The 20,838-nt window shown below is 47.6% G+C and overlaps 1 protein-coding gene across 2 annotated transcripts in view; it reads right to left on the bottom strand.

The window, feature by feature from the left end:
- Positions 1-443: 443 nt before the first annotated feature.
- Positions 444-20,838, bottom strand: part of Map3k9 (mitogen-activated protein kinase kinase kinase 9) — a 77,067-nt gene continuing 56,672 nt past the window's right edge. Inside the window, exons 6-12 of one of the 2 annotated variants that reach the window (XM_041658792.1) lie at positions 20,186-20,426; positions 18,592-18,714; positions 17,875-18,028; positions 12,741-12,809; positions 11,359-11,471; positions 9,689-10,501; positions 444-8,132 (exon numbers count right to left, since the gene is read on the bottom strand). In XM_041658792.1, coding sequence (XP_041514726.1) covers positions 7,648-8,132; positions 9,689-10,501; positions 11,359-11,471; positions 12,741-12,809; positions 17,875-18,028; positions 18,592-18,714; positions 20,186-20,426 — 1,998 coding nt within the window. In that variant the 3' untranslated portion in view covers positions 444-7,647. The remainder of the gene's footprint in view (positions 8,133-9,688; positions 10,502-11,358; positions 11,472-12,740; positions 12,810-17,874; positions 18,029-18,591; positions 18,715-20,185; positions 20,427-20,838) is intronic. The other variant, XM_041658793.1, reaches the window with a different exon arrangement.

Below are 20,838 nucleotides of genomic sequence, written 5' to 3'. Positions count from 1 at the left end.
GCCCAAGTTCAGGTTCCATCTGGTCCATAGTACCCCCACAGCATCCCATCATCCCACTATATTTTATTAAACAGACTTCTTTGGACTGGCAAGATGGCTCAGATAATAAGGGCACTTGCTGCCAACCCTGATGACCTACGTTTGCTTCCCCAGAACCCCTGATAGAAGGAGCAGATGGAGGCTTTTCTGTTCCCCTGCAATGTGAGCTCCGCAGCCTCTGCCCGACCCTACCATCCATCAGCATCCCTCTTTTAGGCTCCTGTGGTCAGTCTGGAGTCTCAAGGACCCACTGAGGCCTCTCACCTGCGCCTTTTTTCTACAGCATCTTCCTTCTCTCCATACTCTTTTCTTATGGGTAACACTTCCCTGGGAACAGCCTGGTTACTTAGACATGTGGTTTAATTAAAGAGAGTGGGTTACAACAAGTTACACAGGACCAGCAAACCAGGAGTAACCACTATGACAGTTTTATTCAAGTCTCTGAGAGCCCTGGTGTTGGACCAGGCCAAGATCAGCATCACACTGTGATACAGGGGGAGGCTTGGCCACAAAACCAAGCCTGCTTGGCATCCCTCGTCAGCAATGTACAGTACCTCGAAAGAAATGAAAAGAAAAAGCCAAAGGAAAGAACCTGATAATAAGCTTCCTTCAGGATATTTCCATCTTTAAATATTTCTGGCAACACACAATAATTTAAATTCCAAAGGAAATGGGGGCTCAAGGAGGGACTCTGGGTACATAGAGATGGGGAAAACAGACACAGGAGACTTGTAGTTAAGATACTGGAGGACAAAACAAACAGAACTTTCACTTTCCTTTCTAGACTCAAGGGCCCTAAGGGGAGAAAGCCCTGAGAAAGCTTTTTCAGAAAACCAGGACCCAACCAATGCCTCCCCGGAGACTTTGGACAGAGTCTCAGACCTCTGTGTGTGGAGTTGTGGCTGTGGACAAAGGAGAATGGGGGGCAGGGGGAACAGAACATCAGTGAGTTCACCTCTCTGGATAGCAAGGCTCAAGGTGACAAAGGGGCGGCAGCAGCACTTCCCTAGAGGACAGGAGCTGGAGCAGGCTCTGGGAACAAAGGAAAGTGGAGTTGCAATGACATCAGGGAAGCGATGAACAGGAATCAGGAAAGAAAAACCGAGCCTTAGGTGGTGCTGGGAGGGAGGCGAGCTAGACATCCCAGTGAGCTCAGAATCCCCGCAGAACTGAGAGAAAGGAGAAGGAAGAAAGAGCCACCATCAGCAAAAAATGAAGTTTGCTGAGCTCTGGGGAGATCACAGGTCAGCCAGGGGACACAATTCCTTAGGAAGAAGGTGATTTCAGAAGCTACACGGGTCCAAGCTGGGCGAATTTCACCTCAAGGCTTTTCAACACTGGTCTAGAAATGTGCCCACAGGCTAGAATCATGTCTTAAACAGAGCAGATCAGCAACTTGCTCCCCAGCTCTGTGACTCCAGGATGAACAGCCCGTGTCTGTTCACACATCCAACTGTGGGGCACACTGCAAGAAGACACAAACGTCTGTGCCTGTGTCCAGAGCCTCCTGCGTGGAAGATTTAGTGCTTTCTTAAGATTTGCCATTTAATTCCAGATCTGGCCAGGATAAATCCATGTCTCTGACAGTAAAGAAGAAAACAAAGGCATACGCCTGTCCTATCTGCTGTTGGGAAGTGGAAGCAGAAGGATCAGAAGTACAAGGTCATCTCGGGCTATGCAGCAAGTTTGAAGCCTGTCTGGGCTACATGAGACCCTGTCCGAAGTAATAATAATAATACTAATAATAAAAAAATAAAAGCCATGGCAGACATGGCCTTCAGTGGAGGTAGAGTGAAATGACGACGTGAACCCGGCACTGGTGGGGCTGTGAAGGTATTATTTAGAAGGCTGGCTGGGTAGGGATAGAGATTAACATGGGGTGGGGAGGGACAATGACGACAGAAAAGCGCCCATTCACTCGCTTCTGAGATCTTGGATGAATGAGGTCTATTCACTTCTAGAATTCCCAGAGACGCTGAAGTTAAAGATTCACAGGCTTCTCTATGACCACTTTCCCTCTCCTGGAATACACAGACACCCAGAAAGTGGCCTGAAAGACAGCCAGAGAACATGAAGGAAGGAAAAGACCCCCAGCTACAGTGCCAATGTTGAGAACTGAAGGCTTCACTCTTGTATTTGAATGCAAGTAAGTGCTCCTGGGGGTGGCGGACTGCACTCAGAACGTGCTGTGTGGATTAGCAATGAGAATAAACATAAAGCCTATGTCAAATGCCACAGTCCGATCTGGAGATCCAGGAGAGGCAGGCAGGGCCCATCCCAGGTGGAGGCGAGTGAGACACTTGTATTGGATACAAACCCCAAGGGCATGTTAAAAAAATAAAATTAAAAAAAAAATAATCAAAGGCTAAACCATACTTCAATGTAACTGAATTTTCTAAAATGCCAAAACTAATAAAAAAGCATCCATGATGAGACCAGTGCTCAGCCTAAAGGCTGCCTGTGCAGGTGGCAAGGTGTGAAGGGGTTCAGGAATGAGGGTAACGCAGAACTTTTGAAACCTGCCTGGTCTCAAGCAACTACAAAGCACACCGTACCTCTCCCATGGGGTCTTCACATCTCAGGGTTTCCACCTGTCCTGTCCCAGAGGAAAGGCTGGTCTCTGAACGCTCCATTTGTATTGGTATTTCCCACCCGGAGACACCACCTAGCTGTCATGTCCATACCTGACAATCAAATGTAAGAGCAATCAGAAGGGAATTCAGGGGCAAGGAAACTGGAGCAGTGTGGAGCTCCCACTTAGACAGCTTCATTCAACCCCCAGGATCTTCTCTTTCCAACACAAGACTCAAGGGAACGCAGGGACCAAGGCAGTAAGAAATCAAGAAGGAGCAGTCAGTCCCAGGGCAAAGCTCAAGAGAATCCAGTATCCTAACAAGGCGGTCTATGGCTTCCCAGGAGCTTAAGGAGGCCAGGGTAGAAACGGCCAGAGAAGGCAATGAAAAGTAAAAGAAACTCACCTGGTCTGCAGAGCCAAGCAGGAACCCGGGTCTGGGTTAGACTAGTTAGACCCATATTAATTAGCCTCAATCAAACAAGATTCCAGCTCCTGGTTCCTGCCCTCCAACTCAGTACCAGAGATGCTGAACCTCCATGCAGCAATGCCAGGAAGAGTCCAAGGAGAAGGGCATTTCCCCTTTTATGTGCAGATTTTATTATAATTTGTGAACTAGGAAAATATTGTATTGCCATCGGGAAATGTTTCCAACAACAGCTGTATCTTGACAAGAAGGTCATTCTCAGGTCAAGTTGAGGACAATGACAAGTGATACATGATTGAGCCATATGGCCAGTGTTGGCCTTTGACCTCCAATCATATGTCCATTCACACTTTTCTCCACCAAGGAAAGCAATCTTGCATGATGGAGCTATCTACGCTGGACTTGGAGCTCTGACACCACACACCGAAGAGACAGGCTCTTGCTGTGCTGCCCCAGGCTGGCATCACACCCGAGGCTGAAGCAAGTGTCCTGCCTCGGCCTCAAGTAGCTGGGTTTCCAAGGATGCATCACTAGCTGGACCTAGGTTTTACAGTTAGAAGGGTTTTTAATACGATAGTGAGCATCACCGGCAGCTCACAGGAGGGCTTCTGAGGGCCAGATACTGGCAAATTTGCAACTTAAAAATGGACAGCTTAAGCCGCCAGGTTCTTGCCACCCACAACTCCCTGAGGGCCACTCTTACCTGAATCCAGTCTGGACAAGTCCTTAAGACAAAGTCCAGTACTTCACCAACAAGTAGGACCTGCCTCTCTTCCCAGGTCTTCTAAAGGCAATGAGATGGGTGCTTCTGAACCGTCACACTGTACCATTCCCCCAAACCAATCCAAAGGTACATGATCAAATAAACACATGATCAAATGGTCAGGGTTCTGCATCCATATCCACAGATGGACACTTACACCCTAGGTGTCCACCCACAGCCACCCAGGCTTCAGAGCCCACTGTTCTTTTCTCTGCTAAAAGGAAGCTTGATATTGGTTGGTCTTTGCCTAGCATATGGGAGGCCCAGCTATGGGGGTGGTGTGTAGCAGAGGAAAGAAGAACAGAAGAGATGAATTTCATGAAGAATGACCCTTCTCAACCGGGCAGTAATGGCACACGTCTTTAATCCCAGTACTCAGGAGGCAGAGACAGGTGGATCTCTGTGAGTCCAAGGCCAATCTGGTCTACAGAGTGAGTTCCGGGACAGTCTACAAAGCTACAGAGAAACCCTGTCTCAAACAAAAATAAAAACAAAAGAAAAAAACGAAAAAAGAATGGCCCTTCTCATGGGGCAATTAGTGTCTACAACTAAGAAAGGGGCAAGTCTACACAGCGGGCAATGTCTGTGTCCCTGAGCAACAGCCTGAAGGTCAAGGGGCTTTGTGAGGAGCATCATACTTTGGCACATGATGTCCCATGGACTAGGAGCCACTTTCCCAAAGATTCTTCCAGATCTGGTTTGATTTCAGATTCTTATCAAATCTGACCCTAGGGATGAGCCTAAAAAAGCAGAGACAGCAAGCTGCCACCAAGCTCCCATCTCCTCAATAAAACACAAACGGTAAGGACACCCAGATGACCAGGTTAAGAGAAGGGAATTGGAAAATAAATGATGCTATTGTCACCTGGGCTACATAATCTGGGGGAAGAGCATATGCTGTGTTAAGCCAACCCCAAATCACTCCTCTTCCAGAAGCCAAAGGCTAAAGCTAAGGGAAGACGCCCTGAGGCGAAGGTGGTGAGAACCACACTGCTGGCTTCAGCGTTCAGCTGGCAAGGGAAGAAGCTGCTGGCAGGGAGCCACAGCATATCACACCCTCACAAGGGAAGGATGTGGTGAAGGGTTTTACAAGGAAACCTGACAGGGGTCAAGACACTGGACTGAAGTCATGCAAGAAAAGCAGAACAGGGGAGTAGGGCCAACTTATGCTGTCTCAGAGCCTGGGGGCCAGACTCAATCATTCAGAGTCTGTCTGTCTGTGTTTTTGAGACAAATGTATCGAATGTGAAGGAAAACGATGTCATTCTGTAAATGTCAGAAGAAAAAGCTAGCCCTGTTCTGAGCTGTCCAAAGGCAGGCTATTGTTACTACGATGCCTACCCAATCACAGGATGTCAGGAGCATCCACTACGCTTCCTAGAAATAGCTGTAAGGGTAACGCAGGCATCTACTCAGTTCTTAGCCATACAGATTCCCCAAGGGTAAGCTCTGGGAAGTGAAGACCTGAGGAGGAGACACAGTCCCTGATGCTGTTAGCAGCCCCAAGATAACGATTCTGCTCTAAGTAGAAGGCAAGTCTTTGAGGAAAGGGTGGTGAAAGAAAAGGGAGAAGCTGGCTAATGTCACTCAAGTGGGTTTATTCACAGCTACCAGGCCTGTTCCTAACCATGACCACAGATGGAGGGAACCTAAGTCACATAAACTGTGACTTCCTTAACGTGCATCCCATCTCTAGGCTCGCACGGAGCTGAAGAGGAAATCACCCTCACCACGCACACATCTTAATGCATACTCCCAACCCCGCCTTCTCTTCTCTCAGGTACAATCATTTCTTTAGTAAGGCCTTCTTCTGTCCGAATGCTGGGTGGACAAGTAAGAACCAGAGTCCACCTGCCACTCAATGGCAGGTCAGTGTCATGCAGTGTACACTGCATCTGTAACACTATGTCTTTCCCAGAAAGCTGGCCACAATCAAACATGGACAGGAAAAAAAAAACCCTGCCTGAGGCTGGAGCCTGGGCTGGAGTCGGCTGCAGTCTGTGTCAAAGCCTTAGTGCATCCAAGATGGGTAGATGTATTTGTAGCTTAAGAATAGGAGTCTTGAAAGATCCAGGGAAGGGCACACAACAGACTATCTAGTCCTCAAGAACGAAGCATCATCACCGGGTTGGGTGGCACTACTGAGAGGGTTCACACGCTCTCCTCTCCTAGCTGAGGAGTCAGAGCACAGGGGTAAGGGGAATTGCTTACATTCTCATTTCACGGAACCAAGAGGAAAGAGGAGATAGTCAGCAAAACACTGGCCGACACCACCAGCACCGCTTCCTTGTCGGAGACTAGGGGGCTGCAGGGTCAGGCCAAAGGGAAAAGGGCTCATAAAGAACTTGTGGAAACCAATGTCCTCTCTTAGGTGCTCCCCAGGGCAGGATTTCTATCAGTTACAGAGAAGAGCAGTGATAAAATCTGTTCCATGTGCACCTAGTCCTTCTGGGCATCTAGGCAGCAAAGACAGACTCCAACACCACTGGGGACTGGCTGTTACTGTCACCTAAGTGCCACAGTGCACATACAACACAGGGGGCTCAGAGGAAGTGGACAGTGAAGGAAATACGTGAGAAATCTTTAGATGAAGCTTAGTATTCAAGTTCAAGAAACAAATACTAAACAAGTCAGCACTAGCCTCATCCGGCTGGTCTCTGCTGTCTAGCTCACAGTGCAGGCCCAGCACACACAAGGGCTGTCTGTGCTGAGACAAAGGTGGCCTCAATCAGGTGCCCACCAATGGACCACTGAGGGCCTGAAGAACTGTATCATGCTACTGCCTCCAAACACCCAAAGGTTATTACTAAGGGATCCCGTTAACTTCAAGGGCATCACAAAATGCACAAGTCCAATGAAGAAATCCCCACAGTTCCACATCCCAAGGTCCAGGACCCACCCCCATATGTTTTCCTGACACACTTCAGCTGTGTCTGTGAATCACTTATGACCTAAAGGCCACTGATTCCGGAACTAGAGGAAAGAACAGAGTCTCAACTAGACAGGTACATGTAGGCACTGTGTCTGACCTCAGACCTAGCATCAGTGAGTGTGTCTCCCAAAGAGCTGTTTCTGAGATGAACATGCTTAGATTCAAACCTGGTGTAGCCATGGCCTGAACCCAGGGGGTAGACAGAGCCATTCAATAAGTGTTGATTTCTGCCTTTGTTTCTAAAACCCAAACCCAACCCAAACCAAGGATTCGAGCACCTTTCCACCCACCCTGACCGCTTCCCCTGACTGCCTCCTCGATCCTCCTACCCTGCACTCTCAGCTCTCAGAGATTTGCACAGGTAGGCAGTTCCAGGTCTGTCAAGCCCTCTGGCCCTCATAAGGCCAACCTGTCCCCGTCAGCTGGCACAAAAGGACTTAGGACACAAGACACTCATCGATACCAAAGGAGACACCGAGTCATGGGAAGAGCGGAAGACAAGCCAAATGAACCAATCATAGTGCATCAGTACCAGTGTGTGGACAGTAGAACTCATGGCTGACAAAGGGACCCCAGGACACCTCTGGCTGAGGAGAAGAGGCAGTGGACAGATTTGGCTGATGACTGCAGTGTCACCCTAAAGATGAGGAAGACTGGAGGGTGGGGACAAGCCCTCCCTCTCCTACACAGCCAGAGCTGACACAGCCCCTCCAGTGAACGTGGGGAAAAGATCCTGCAGGGCAGGAGACCCTCTGCAGTGGCTGGCCCTGTCTCCATCCCTTCCATCTTCAAAGTGCATTCTCAGTGCAAGGAGGAGGTCTGGATCCCAGGGGGCCTAACCGAGACAGGGCTGTGCCAGCCAGCTCCCTCCATCTCCTCCGGCGTCCCCCTTGCCCACCCTGACCCTTCTGACACTAAGACCAGAACTCCTGCTGGATCTCATAGGGGGAAGGCCCATGCGTGTTCAGTTCTGCTCTGCACAGGGGCACCGTGCTATCCTGGCTCTGCCCCTCTGCATCCAGGTCCAGAAGCGTCCGCTCAGCGGGGGGCAGTGGCCCTGCTTGTAGAGGGAGCAGAGCTGGGAGTCCAGGCCGCTCTTCTACGGTGCTGCTGCTGCTGGCAAAGCAGGAGTCCAGGTTGCTGGGTGTCTCCGTGCTGGAGCTGTTGGCTGGGGAGGCGCTGCGGGCATGGCTGGGGGACACAAACCACCAAGGGTCCAGCCGCTGCCGGTTGGCAGAAGGACGTGGCCGAGGCAGAAACTCCAAGGTCTTGGGTCTCTCTAAGGTGGAGTCCCCTTGTGTGTTCCAGCGCCTTGGAGTTGGGGGGAAGACCACATTGGGGTCAGGGAGACGGGGGAATTCACCTGGGTCTCGGCTGGGACTGGGAGTTTTCAACATTCCTGGTCAGGGAGACAACGGGGAAAGACATCAGATGATGGTATTGTATTTCCAGGCAAGATGTGCACCTCCCCCATATGCCTAGGCATGTGGGTCAAAGGAATTAAATGTTTAAAGAACACCTACTGTGTGTCATGCAGTGTGCTGCGAGGGGCTAGGGATCTGGCAGTGAACTAGAAACCACCTTGTCTTGGGTCTAGTAATAGTAACAAATAGGGTGTCACATGTATAATGAACTAATTTAAGACAGATGCTGGGAAGGACTCTTAAGATGGTCCCCTGTGTTTGTGAATAAAGTTTTACTGGGACATATTTTCGATGTACTCTAGCTGCTTTCCATTTACAGTAGTATGGCTGAGTAGGTTTTGTTTTTTTTTTTAAACTACTTAACTTTTTAAGAAACTTATCCAAGCCGGGCGGTGGTGGCGCATGCCTTTAATCCCAGCACTCGGGAGGCAGAGGCAGGCGGATCTCTGTGAGTTCGAGCCCAGCCTGGTCTACAGAGCTAGTTCCAGGACAGGCTCCAAAGCCACAGAGAAACCCTGTCTCGAAAAACCAAAAAAAAAAAAAAAAAGAAACTTATCCAAATCCACAAAATCCAAAATATTTACCATCTGGTCCTTTTCCAAAATAGTTTGGGGGCCCCTATTTAAGAGAATGCCTGTCGGTCATGTATGTAATGATCACATGGCAGGGAAAGAGTTAGCAAAAAACATAAAGGTGATTTATGCTGTCCTTATTTCTAAAGGGGTCACACACCCAGGTACAACAGACCTAAGGAGCAAGAGTCAGACACACAGCGGGGTAACGACTGTCGTGCACACTCAAGTCTCACCAAAAGGAAGTGACCATGTCTGCTTCTCTGACTAGACGAGGGGCTGCTTCTTAGCCAGACTTGGGTCTTTAAGGGAGCAAGGGACGGGGACAGCAAAGTCCTAGATTGAAAGTACGAATTCATTGGAGTCTCAGGGGTCAGATGCAAGGCAAGCGTGTGCGCATGGACAGCCACCCACTGGACATGTCTCCAGGCCTGAAGGGGCAGGCGTGACTCAAGGATTGGCAATGGAGAACATAATGGGTGGGTGGCAGCTGACCTTAGGTGTGTGTCTGAACTAATGCTGTAATGGCACAGGCCCAAGTATGTAGCAGAAAACACCCTTCCTAGGTGTGGCAAAGATCCCTTCCTTGTAGCTGAGAATCTTCCGGGAACAATAAGCTTGCCTGCTGTCCCCGGATGATGGAATCACTGCCCTGTGCCAGAGTGGATTCTCAGCATGCCTCGGGCCCGCGTCTGGCTCTTTCTACAACCAGCCTGTCTCCTTTCAAGATCAGGAGAAGATGCCCATGGTGCAGGGCAGAGAGAAGTCAGCCAGCTCTGGACACCCTGCCAATCCCAGGTCATATCTCTTGCATGGTTGAACAAGAGAAGAAATTCAAATTTCTTTGGGGTTATCCAAATCCAGAAGTAGAAAGAGGAAATGAGTCACCTACAAACATCTTTACTCCCTGAGGAGCCGCAGAAGAAGCAAAGAGAAAAGAGGAAGTGGCCAGAACTCACCTGTCCCAGGACTGGGGCTCATTCCATTGCTGGAGGGGCTCCGGCTCGCTAGTGCTGGGGGGGCTCCTGTTGGCTTAAGCGCCCCATCAGAAGGAGTCCGCCTGTGACCACTTGACTGTGTAGGGGCTGTGAGGGTGACATGGGTGGGAGTCAGGGACTGATTAGGGTCTCGCTTGAAGCGCTCCACTCGGACATTAACGAGAGGGTTGTGGGTGCACGAGGTGAGGGGTGGAGCTTCAACTGGACTGACTGGCATTTCATACACAACGATCTCATCACTGTCAGAGCGCAGCAAGGAGCGGGTAGAGTTGCATTCGGAGATGGAGGAAAGAGAGAGCAGTGTCAAGGAGGCGGACGGGTCTCCTAGCAACATCATGGGCTCCTCCTTCTTGAAGAGCTTTCTGGAAGGGGGGCTGGTACTCCGACGAGGGCGGCTGGCCCTTTGGAAAAGACCCTCGCGCTTTTTCTTCTCTTCTCGGGCTGGTGGCTCAGGCTCCTCTGGGGGAAGCAATTGGCACTTGCCAGCTTCCAACAAGTCAAACCCTAGGCCTGTGGCTGCCAGAACAGCTCCACAGCCAAGCAGAGCCACCTCACAGCGCCGGTGGTGGGTCCCACTGCGTTTGAGGCTGTTGGTTGGCGTCAGCTGAGGGGTACTGGTGGCTGAGTTGACTGGGGTGAGCTCCTCATGAACTCCATCACTGGAAGGACCATCCCCATCCTCTCCACGAGGAAATGGGATACAGAGGTAGGACTGGTTGGGCGAATGCTGGAGATGACTCTCTCCATTTCCTGGGCCTTCACCATCTTCATCCTCTGAAAACAAGAGGAACAGCAGAGAAATACAGAATGAAGAGTCTGATCCTTCTCCCAGCTCTGGCTTTCCTGACTCTGCCAGAAACTGAGCATGGAGCCAACGGGACCTGTTTTCTGCCACTCAACTGAGACCAGCATGGGAAACTCATCTGCATTCCAGAGCCCATTTCCCTATTTGCAGAAAAGCAGATCTGCTAATTTGCGGCCTCCTTCATAGGGACTCCTCCTTTGAGTGCGGATGTAATGCCAGAGACAATCTCACATACCTTTAGCCCCATGGGTACTCTTACAAGAACATGCAGTATGCATTCCCAGAACACTAGATAAAAAGAAACATTTCTAATATTTTTTGTATCATAAAACTGGAAGGGCTTTGAATTTCTAGCACAATGCTTAGCAACATGTCTTAAAGTTGGTCTGCACAAGAAGTCAGAATCCTCTACATGGGTGAAGGGCAATCTCTTCAACAGATGGGCCTATTATGACTTGGAAATCTACAGAGAAAAGAAAACTGGAGGAGCTTCTAGAGAACTCAGCCACCATTCATAGCCAGAGAGCCACACTGGAGAGGCTTGGAAAAGGGAAATGTCTGGTTCAAGTCCTCAACCTTGCACACTGCCCTGGAGAAATGACTGCTGAACTCTTGGGGCAGGAAGCCAAAGATAGGTTCCATGGCTATAATACAAGGGAACTGGTTTAGGAAGAGCTAGTAAAATGGAAGCGACAGAGATCAGAGGAAAGGAACAAAAATAAGACAAACCCTACACATAATACTAGGAATGCTTAAACAATCCTGGAAGTCTGGCCATGAATTCTCTAAGAAAACGGAAAAAAACAAAACAAAACAAAACACTTACCTATTTCCATAAGACTGGTGAACCCAGGTAGAGCAGGGCTATTCCTTGGGCCCTTCCCCAAGTTGGGGGCACTGGATGACCACTGTTTGTATCCATCTACCAGGGACTTGAGGCTGGAGGGATGAGGAGGAGACATGTCAACACTGGCTATTTCTCTTACTCTAGCCTCCATGGGCATTTGGGAAATGTCTGTCTACTTAATCACACTGAAAAGCCATGGGGACCAGACAACTCGTCCCGAGCCCACCTATTTCACAAACAAGTGCGCATGCTCTAGGAGATGAAAAGAGGTGGTTTAGTGCAGTCCTCACATGCTGTGGAGCCATTGAAAGATCGAGTGAGCAGGCGGGCAAGCAGAGTTAAGGACTGAGCTTGTGGAAGATCTTGTATGAGCCATTCTTAAGGGAAAAGCATTCAACCCCTAGGCTCTGAACACAATACACTCATAACATTACAAGTATTTCAATGCAAACACCTGCAGTGCAAGGCAAGCATGGGGCAGATGAACCAGCAGAAATGGCCCCGGGCCACTCCACTCATAATGTTTCTCAGGTTCTCCTTCCACGCTTCTATCTCACATGCTTAAGCTTCCAAAGCCATTCACTCTTCAAAAGGAAAAAAAAAAAATCAAGCAAAAAAGTGGCACCAACCCAGTGACTTGGGACAGAACTACACAGGGAGGACACTATGTGGCATTCAAGCCAGCCATTTGTCTGGGCATGGAGACAAAGAAACCCTGCCGTCAGCCACTGGGCAAGCCTGGTAAACCTCCAGAAACAGAATGGATCCCCATCAGCTCCCTTACAAAGAGGGATCTGAGGTCTGGAAGCACTGGTCTTTGCCCTAGAGGGCAACAAAAGGAAGCACTGAGGACTCTTGAATGCTATGGTGGCATTGAAAGCCTAGCATGTCAATCACTGGGGACCCTACCCGTCCCCTGAAGCCTGTCTCTCAGAGTCCCAAGCCACCAAAGGGAGGGAGAAGGATCCCTTCTGCCCCAGTCTCAGAACTCTATTTTAAGTGCTGTCAGAAAGGTGAGGTCAAATAAGACACAGCCCAGACGTGGCTGGTTTCAAATAGAACACAGGGCTGGAGAGAAACAAGCTGCTAAATCCACTGTTTGGGACTCCTATCTGCACGGTTATAACATTTCCTCTAGTAATTGGGGCCCAAAGAAGCCCAGATTAGCAAATAAAAGCCAGTATTCAAGGATATATAGCCAAGTGGCCTTCTCTAGAAACAGCAACTGGGGTGGGTCAACAGAGGGACTGTCCCAAAGTGCACAAAGGTACCGCTCTTAAGAACATAATCAGCTCCTCCCTTGCAGTGATGAGAAATGAACAAATGAAGGGAAGGGCAGCTGCTAACAAGAACAGACTCACCCCAAGTGGAAATGTGCAGACTCTGACGGGGTACTTAAGCCATTAGTTTTTTCCCGTCTCTGAGGAGATCTTCAATGAATAAAGACAATCAGCAATAGGCAGTGCAGACCGTCAGCTCACCCTCTCCCATCCTCAGACTGCCCAGGCTGGACCAGTTAGGTGGCCTGTCCAATCAGCAAACCCACCCCAGGAAAAGAGTGCCATATTGGAGCTGTTTCAGGCCCATGCCCTTCCAATGTAAGGGACAAAGGCCCCCGATGGTCAGAGGGCAACTGCTAGGGGCTGTGAATCATAAATACCCCAGCTGCCTACAGTGAACTATTTTCCTACAGATATACACTGTTGGATAAAAGGGGAGACAGGAATCTTCTTTTCTGAACTCAAGGTTTGTCATTATAAATTTTCTTCAGTCATCAGGCACTAAAGTTAGAAATACTATTAAGGAGAAATCACTAACATTTCTGATATCAAAGACATCTGGACTCAAGTGTGCTAGAAAACACTTTCGTTTCTTCAATAAGAAGTGAGAATAATGAAAAATCAAAGCACATGCTCCCTAATTGTCTCAAAAGTCTGCAAGGACAAATCTACATAAGGAGAAAGAAAAGTGAAAAGTTAGCATTTAGTAGTGTAAAAAAGAAGACTGATCTACTATTAAGACAAAAACCAAACAAAAACCAAACCAAACCAAAAACCAAAATAACAACAAAAACTTTACATGAAACAGAACCAAAAAATTCACTAGAATCCTATCTGATAAGAGGAAGGATCTTGTAAGAAAGGGTCGAGTGGGAAGGGGAAAGGGGGAAAGTGGTGAGGGAGTAAGAAAAACTATAATGATCTATCTATATGAAAATGCTACAAAAATCCATCACTTTGTATGTTCAGTGAAAAAAATTAGTTGAAAAAAATCAATTACCAGAATCCATAGCTGGTATGGTTAACCTGAGAATTATACTAATGTCAGAAATAGCAAATGATTCAGGGTGACTGAGTTTCTCTGAACCAAGCCATAAAGGACAGACTGCAAGGTTCTTGCCCCTCCTCTGCTCTCCTGAGTTCTGTAGATTTGCTGGCCTTAAGTTCTGCATTCACACACGGCACACACAGATGGCTTGCCCCACAAGTGTCCCTCTTCTATTCAAAGGAACTCCGTGGTGGTTTCAAAGCCTTACTTGACAGAGCTAGTTCTTTATAAATCAAATTGTTATTTTTTTCCCCTCGAGCTCAGACACAGGAAGAGTTTGAACGTGAAATGTTAGTATTCAAATGATTACCAAAGTCAGTTTGACAGGTTTAGAGGCTCCACCCAGTGGCTAATGGGAGGTCACCGAAAGCTGACAGGACTACTGCCGTGACAGACAGAATAGCCAGGGGTATTCTAAAAGAAGTCCAAACTATGATGTCCACACTGTGGGTACTGAGTAGATGGCATGAAAGGCAGAGAACCGTCATCCCGACTGACAACTCGGTACATTCACCATGGGCCAGCTAAAGTGATGCACTTCACAAAGAACCCTAACATCCACGCCACACTGTAGGTGAGAAAACATGAGCTCCCACGGTTAGTTTTGGGGCTGAGTCTCATGGCCAGAAGTCTCCCTGGCCTGTGGGAAACTGATGCAGAGAATCTGCACCCTGGCCTCAAGCCTACAAGTGAGGACACAGCGCAGTTAAGACACCAAGACCCTTTGCCTGGCAGGGTGCTGACACATGTGGTTATGGGTAAGGTACGAAAGAAGGTCAGTGGCTGTTGCGGGAGGTCCTCCCACCTATCCTGTGTTCTCGGGTCTACTCTGCTTGCTAGAGGCAAGCAAGCGCCTCATCTAAGAGAGGCTTCCTGACTCAGCTTTAGCTGCAAAACCCTGCAGCTCATTAAGAGGTCCTGCCACGAAACACTTAAATGGTGTTGACGAAAAGCTGAACTCATGCTTTTCGGTTTTCAGCCATAGCAGGAAAACAGCTGCGCCGTTTAAAAATGCCGGCTTTCTGGGCCATCCTGCCAGGGCAAACTCTGACTGTTTGAGGCAGGAGGGCCGGCTACCGAGAGAGGACTTGAGTGTTGTCTGCTGTAGCTCACTTGCTGGCAGGGACCTTGAAATGCCATAGAGTTGTTGCAGTAAACATGGCTACAGCCAGTACCTCAGCCATGAGGCTGGAAAGCTAAGGAATGGACTGGATCTAGCTGGCAAAGCCACGCCTTTAATCCTACCCATATTGCTCAGTAATTTAAAGACTCATGTGGTCAGAAAAAGAGAGATATACAGTAAAGAGAGATTCAAAGACAAAGAAAATTTTTAAATGGTTTACAGTGTGTTAAAAATATATGCAGACTAAAAGTTGAAGTTCTTAAAGTAAAAAACAAAAAAAGGAAGAGAGTTGTTGTGTGTGGTAACACACACCTTTAATCCCAGTGCCTAGAAGGCAGAGACAAACAGATCTCTGTGAGTTCAAGGTGTGTAGTAGTGTACACCTTTAATCCCGAATGCCTGGGAGGCAAACACAGGCGGATCTCTGAGAGTTCAAAGACAGCCTGGTCTACAGAGTTACTTCAGGTCAAAGATACAGAGAACCTATCTCAAAAAGCAAAGAGTTAAAAGTAAAAATAAACAAAATAGAGGTTAAAATAAAACAAAGATGGAAAATACACAGAGAATTTTGATACTGTATGCTATTATGCTCTCTTTAAATTATTTAAATGCTGAGGAAGGAGCAACAGCTGCTAAAAGATATTTATTTATAAATGCTGCTGAACTAATCCAACATAGATATTTTGATGCCTTGAATTTGAAATTTGGATCTAAGGACATGATACTTTGGAAAGGAGTTTCTTATTTTGTTTTCACAGAGGATGAGACGCTGTTCATTTCTTCTATTCCGATTTGGTATGATGGACCACGCCCTCCTGAAGGGTTGGTGTGAACACCTTCAGAAAATTGCTTTGCTCAACTGCCAACTGAGATGAAACTAGCACACAGGTTATACCATGAAAGACCTAATTAACGACGCCCCCATTCAGCAGGAAGCAGTTTGGAGAGAAAAAACTGCGCCCATATTCCCAAATATGGTTTATAAACGTTCTTTTACATTTAAAGGGGGATATGATATAGATATGAATAATTTGCATTAGTATAGATTTTGCTTTATTGATAGAGATTTAAGGTCAATTTTGTTATATATATAAGTGTTTCTGATTTTGATTAAGGTATTGTGATTGTGTAGTTCATTTAAATATGTACTGTATAATTAAGAAATATAGGTTGTTAATGGAGAATCATCGATAATAGTAAAGCTTGTAGTCATGTTAGTTAGATTTTCTAGATATATAGAGATATATTTTAGATAGACATTCTTCATGTCTTTCAAAGATTACAGAATAGGACATTTAATGTTTTAATAACTTAGGACTTTTCATGACAATGAGACACTCTGCTCCTGGCAGCACCAATGTACTTCAAGAGGAAGATGAGCATCGAAGAGGCACCTTATGGAGTTTGATAGCCATTTGGGCAAGAAACTGCTCTTGCCTGGACTATTGCATAAACTGGACACAGAGAACCCGCAGAGAGAGGGCTACTGAACTTGCCTAAGGTGAGATGATCTTTCGGGGTTCCTGATTCATGAAAGAGTCTGCGAGACATTCTGCAGGACACAACAGATAGTGACTGAACTGACTTTGAATTTTCCTGCTTTGTGGAAATGAAATGTCTGCTAAAAACTATGGACCTGAAGGCTGAAGATGGATGCCCCAACGGTACAGAGGAACTTTGGGTGACTGTCCAGGCAGCGAGATGTCTTTGTCATTTCTAGAGTTTGAAGTTTCTTAGTTCTTGTTTACTTAGGTAATATTATATCTTTCTGGAGTCTTTGATGGAGTTAAGAATAGTTAGTTATAGTTATAGTTTTCCTTAGTTATGATAAAGATTATTGTAACTTTTACTTGATAACTGTTTTGTTATATGTAATTTTGCTATGTTAAAGTTAAAGCTTTTTTTTTTTTTTTTGTTTAAACCGAAAAAAGGGGAAATGATGGAGGAAGGTCATTGGCTAATAAAGGCACTGCCCTGGCCCATTTTATTGGTTAGGAGATAGGTGGGAGGAGTAAACACAACAGAACGCTGGGAGGAAGAGGAAGTGAGCTCAGTCTCGACAGCTCTCCTCTAGGGAGCAGACGCCTCAGAGAGACGCCATGCCCAGCTCCCAGGATGAAGCTCCGACCCAGGATGGACTAGGCTAGAATCTTCCCGGTAAGCGCACCTTGGGGTGCCATACACAGATGATTAGAAATGGGCTAAATTAATGTGAGAATTAGCCTAGAAGAGAATGGGCCAAGCAGTGATTAAAAGAATACAGTGTCCGTGTAATTATTTCGGGGCATAAGCTAGCCGTGAGGGTGGCCGGGTGCCGGGGACGCAGCCCCGCCGCCCCTATTACTTCAAGTGGCCCCACAGTCAGGGCCGATTAACGGTGCCCACCTCCACTAACAGGTTAACAGGAGAAAGCCCTGCTAACCCTGCTCTTCCTCCCTTTCCGCTCAACAGATGTCTTAAGGGTGAAGATTCAGGCGTGAGCAGACCACTTAGGCCAACATCCTACATTTCCTTCCTATCTGGGATAGTTGCTGCTTTGAGAACACCTGCAGGGGGCAGCAGACCAGCAGACTGAGTCCAATCCTGTCTGCCGCTTGTCTTTGTAACGTCTGATTGTTCTCATTCATTTATGTGCTGCCCAAAGTCTAGGGCAGTTTTTAGATGTCTCTGTCACTATGCAGACCCAAGAGCCTAAAATGTTATCTGGCCTTTTGTGGAAAGAGCTTGACAATTCCTGCGCCAAGAGGGAACCCAGGACCCAGGAGGCTGGAAAACTCTAGAAAGGTCAGGAAGAGCTTTGTGGTAACGCATATTTGTAATTCCAGCACTCAGGAAGGTAGGAAGATAGAGAGCTTGAGGACAGCTGGGGCTAGCCTACCATAAATAAATAAATAAATAAACAAACAAACAAACCAAAAAAACCCCTGTATTTTCCCAGAACATATTAAAATATACACAAGAGAAACGAAAGTGTTTCCTATCACATTTTAAACTGTTGTGACAGTCTTTCAGGGAGAGAGAATTTCACATCAGCCGGCTCTTACCCTTCATCTCCTGAGGTGAGCTCTTTCTGCCCAAGTGTTCCTGGTCCCCATGTCCGGCCCTTCTTCTTTGGGAGCCTCTTGTCCTCCTCCTCCCCTTCCTCTTTTGGGACAACTGAGCTCCGGCCCCAGGTTTTACTGCTTTCACCTGGTGTCACTGTGAATAACAAAGGTTGAATGAGATAAGTCTCTCCAAAACTGGCAGATGGACCACACAGACACAGATACACGCAGACACACACACACATACAGACACACGCATACACAGATACACACACACACACACACACACTCATTTTTAAGCAAATACTACAGTAAAAATATAAACAGTCCGGGCCTGGCACATGCTAAAGCTGTGGCAAACTTTCTTAGGCCCTAGGCTTTAGAAGTACAGACAGAAGAAAGACAGTGAGGCCCAGCAGGGCAGACAGTATGGAGGTCCTCAAGGTGGGTACCAATCTGCATTTACATCATTCCAGTTTGCACATTGCTTTGCAATTCACTAAGGAGCTTCCTCTACCCATGAGCCCCTGTTGAAGGTGGAGAGACAGCAGTGAAGTTAACGGGGACAAGGAGCAGGAAGTCTGCCATGCACATGCACGTATGTACACACTGTTGAGGAAGATGGCAGAAGTTATGGCTGGAACAAGCCTGAATTAGTCAGTGGCTGAGCAGAGCGGGGGACAAGTGTCCCTGGTGTGTTCTGAAAACCTGTCTCACACTGGATGGCTCGAAGGCGAGGGATGATGGTGGGGCTAGCAGGAGGGCTCGATCGGCTGCTGAGGAGACTCTTCCTTTTATCCATGGTTGGGGAGGCTTGCACCGTGAACTTGTGCTGGAAATCTGCTTGGGAAGAGACAAATGTGTGCATTAGGATCGTCACACAGTCAGTTTCATTCAAGAATCTGATGTGTGCTGGCAGGCCTGAAGGGTAAGCCTTGGTTTTCTGAAAAGCTTTGTTTATCTGAGAAATGTTTTCTTCAGAGTCATCTTTTTCCCCCCAAAGGGACACATCACAGGATAAACACATAACAAAACGAACACACAGATGGCAGTCTTCATAAAGCTCTCATTTAATGGACACAGGTGGAGCAACTGCAAACTGAGAGTCGCTTCTCAGTGCACGTCACCTGATGGATTATTCTAGCAAATGTTATTTGAAAGTATGTTTCAGATGATCAGTCACCATCCATGTCCCTTTCAGGTGCCAAACAGGAAGCATTTGGTGCTGCTCCCAAGGTGCAGGCAGAGAGGGTATTAAAACCAGCCCATGGTGAGAATGCGGGAATTCAACAGAAATGAGGAGATGACTCTAATTCTCACACACCTCAAAGGCAGTTGTGATACTTTTGAAGAACACGAAACTTTCAGCTCTTAGGTTCTGAATTTCAGCCTCTTCATCTAACAGAAGCACTGGGGTCTGCCCACTAGGCTAAACTCTCCCTGCAGATGGGAATGATAGCTTCATATCTGCATTGCTAGTGTACAGCAGTGTCCTAGCACAGCCTAGAGGTTCCAGAGGTACCTAACTACTTGCAAAACCAAAAAACAAAACTGCAATAACAAAACAAAAACACAACCACAGCAGTGTACACTCCCATGAGCATATTCTCTCAATCCGATGACTTAATTCCCTTGGTCTGCATTTAAATCATCATTCCAAAGCTTAAACACCACCCAGAGCCCCTCGGACTATGCCATTTTTCTTTGCTTCCTTACAGTTCTAATAAACTTGCTACCCAAGGCCTTACAGACTTAGCACACAGAGAACTGTTTTAATCTATAGATATACTCACCTGCCCCCTTGGGCACATTACACTCCACCAAGACTCTAATCTAGTTTCCTACTCCTCTGCATTTCCCCCAGGTAACATTACCAAAGTGTACCTTTATGAATGTACTTCTGAGAAGCTATACATAAATCTTATAATATGAATTTTTACATTTTAGCCTAATGTTAAGTGCACTGAGGGCTAATTATGAAAAGAAACTTGAGATGAGCAGCTTTGCAGGATTAAGATATGTGCATACCCAGAATTCCCTCACCCTTCTCTAGCTTTTGCCTACAGTGAAGTGTGCTTTCGTGATCCGCCATGATTTGAACGGCTTGGGTCTAGTGTGTCTGTAATTGCTATAAGCTCTGCAGTCACTCACAATGAACAGTTCCCCAGGAAACCTGTCCTCCACTGGGCAAGACGGCCAGTTCCAACAGGTTTTACTGAGAGTCATGGTCTGTGCTTCAAGCACAGTCTAACTCCCACAAACCCCTGCCACACCCCCCCCCCACGACCCCCACTCTCTGGCTGCCACCCACCGGAGGGGAGGCTGATGCGGTTTCCATCCTTGAGCTTCAGTCGGCTCTTCCTGAACTTGCCCTTGCGTTTCTTCACCCGGGGCTTCTCCTGGCACAACTGGTGAATGATGATGTTGAGCTCTCGTTCCAGGATGTCAATCTCCCGCTCGGCCAGCTCCTGCTCCCTGCGTCGCAGCAGCTCCTCCTGGTTCTTCTGCTGGAGCGCAGCCCGGGTCAGCTCCTCCTCCCAGGTGCGGAGCTCCTACCGAAAGGAACCAGCAGGGAGAAGAGTGCATCTCAGGGAGTGAGACACCAGAGAGCCCAGGGGAGAGGGCGCTCAGCAGCTGGTGGTAACTGAACACATGCAAGCCCTAGTGAAAGGAAAGTGCAGCACAGCCATACTGAATACACTGAAGAGCCCTGTGAATACAGCCAGAGAGGCTACTGCCACGGAGCAAGCCTGGAGACCGGCTGCCCCTTCCTTGAACAATAGTGCCTCCTTATCCCTGGGGATCATGTCCAAGACCACAGGGAACACTTGAAACCACAGATTCTTCTTGTTTCCCACCTGGGCCGGTTCACCCCTCCTTAGGCAACCTGGTGGTCCCCCGCTCCCGGAAGGTCACCATATTGATGCAGAACTTAGTGCGGACACCCGATCGGCATAGCGCACT

This window comes from Microtus oregoni, unplaced genomic scaffold (assembly GCF_018167655.1).
Source record: "Microtus oregoni isolate MIOR12 unplaced genomic scaffold, Mior012 000009F_ref0000495, whole genome shotgun sequence".
Classification (NCBI taxonomy): Eukaryota; Metazoa; Chordata; class Mammalia; order Rodentia; family Cricetidae; genus Microtus; species Microtus oregoni.
Note: the sequence above shows the minus strand (reverse complement) of the source record. Positions and strands in the feature narration are given on the sequence as shown.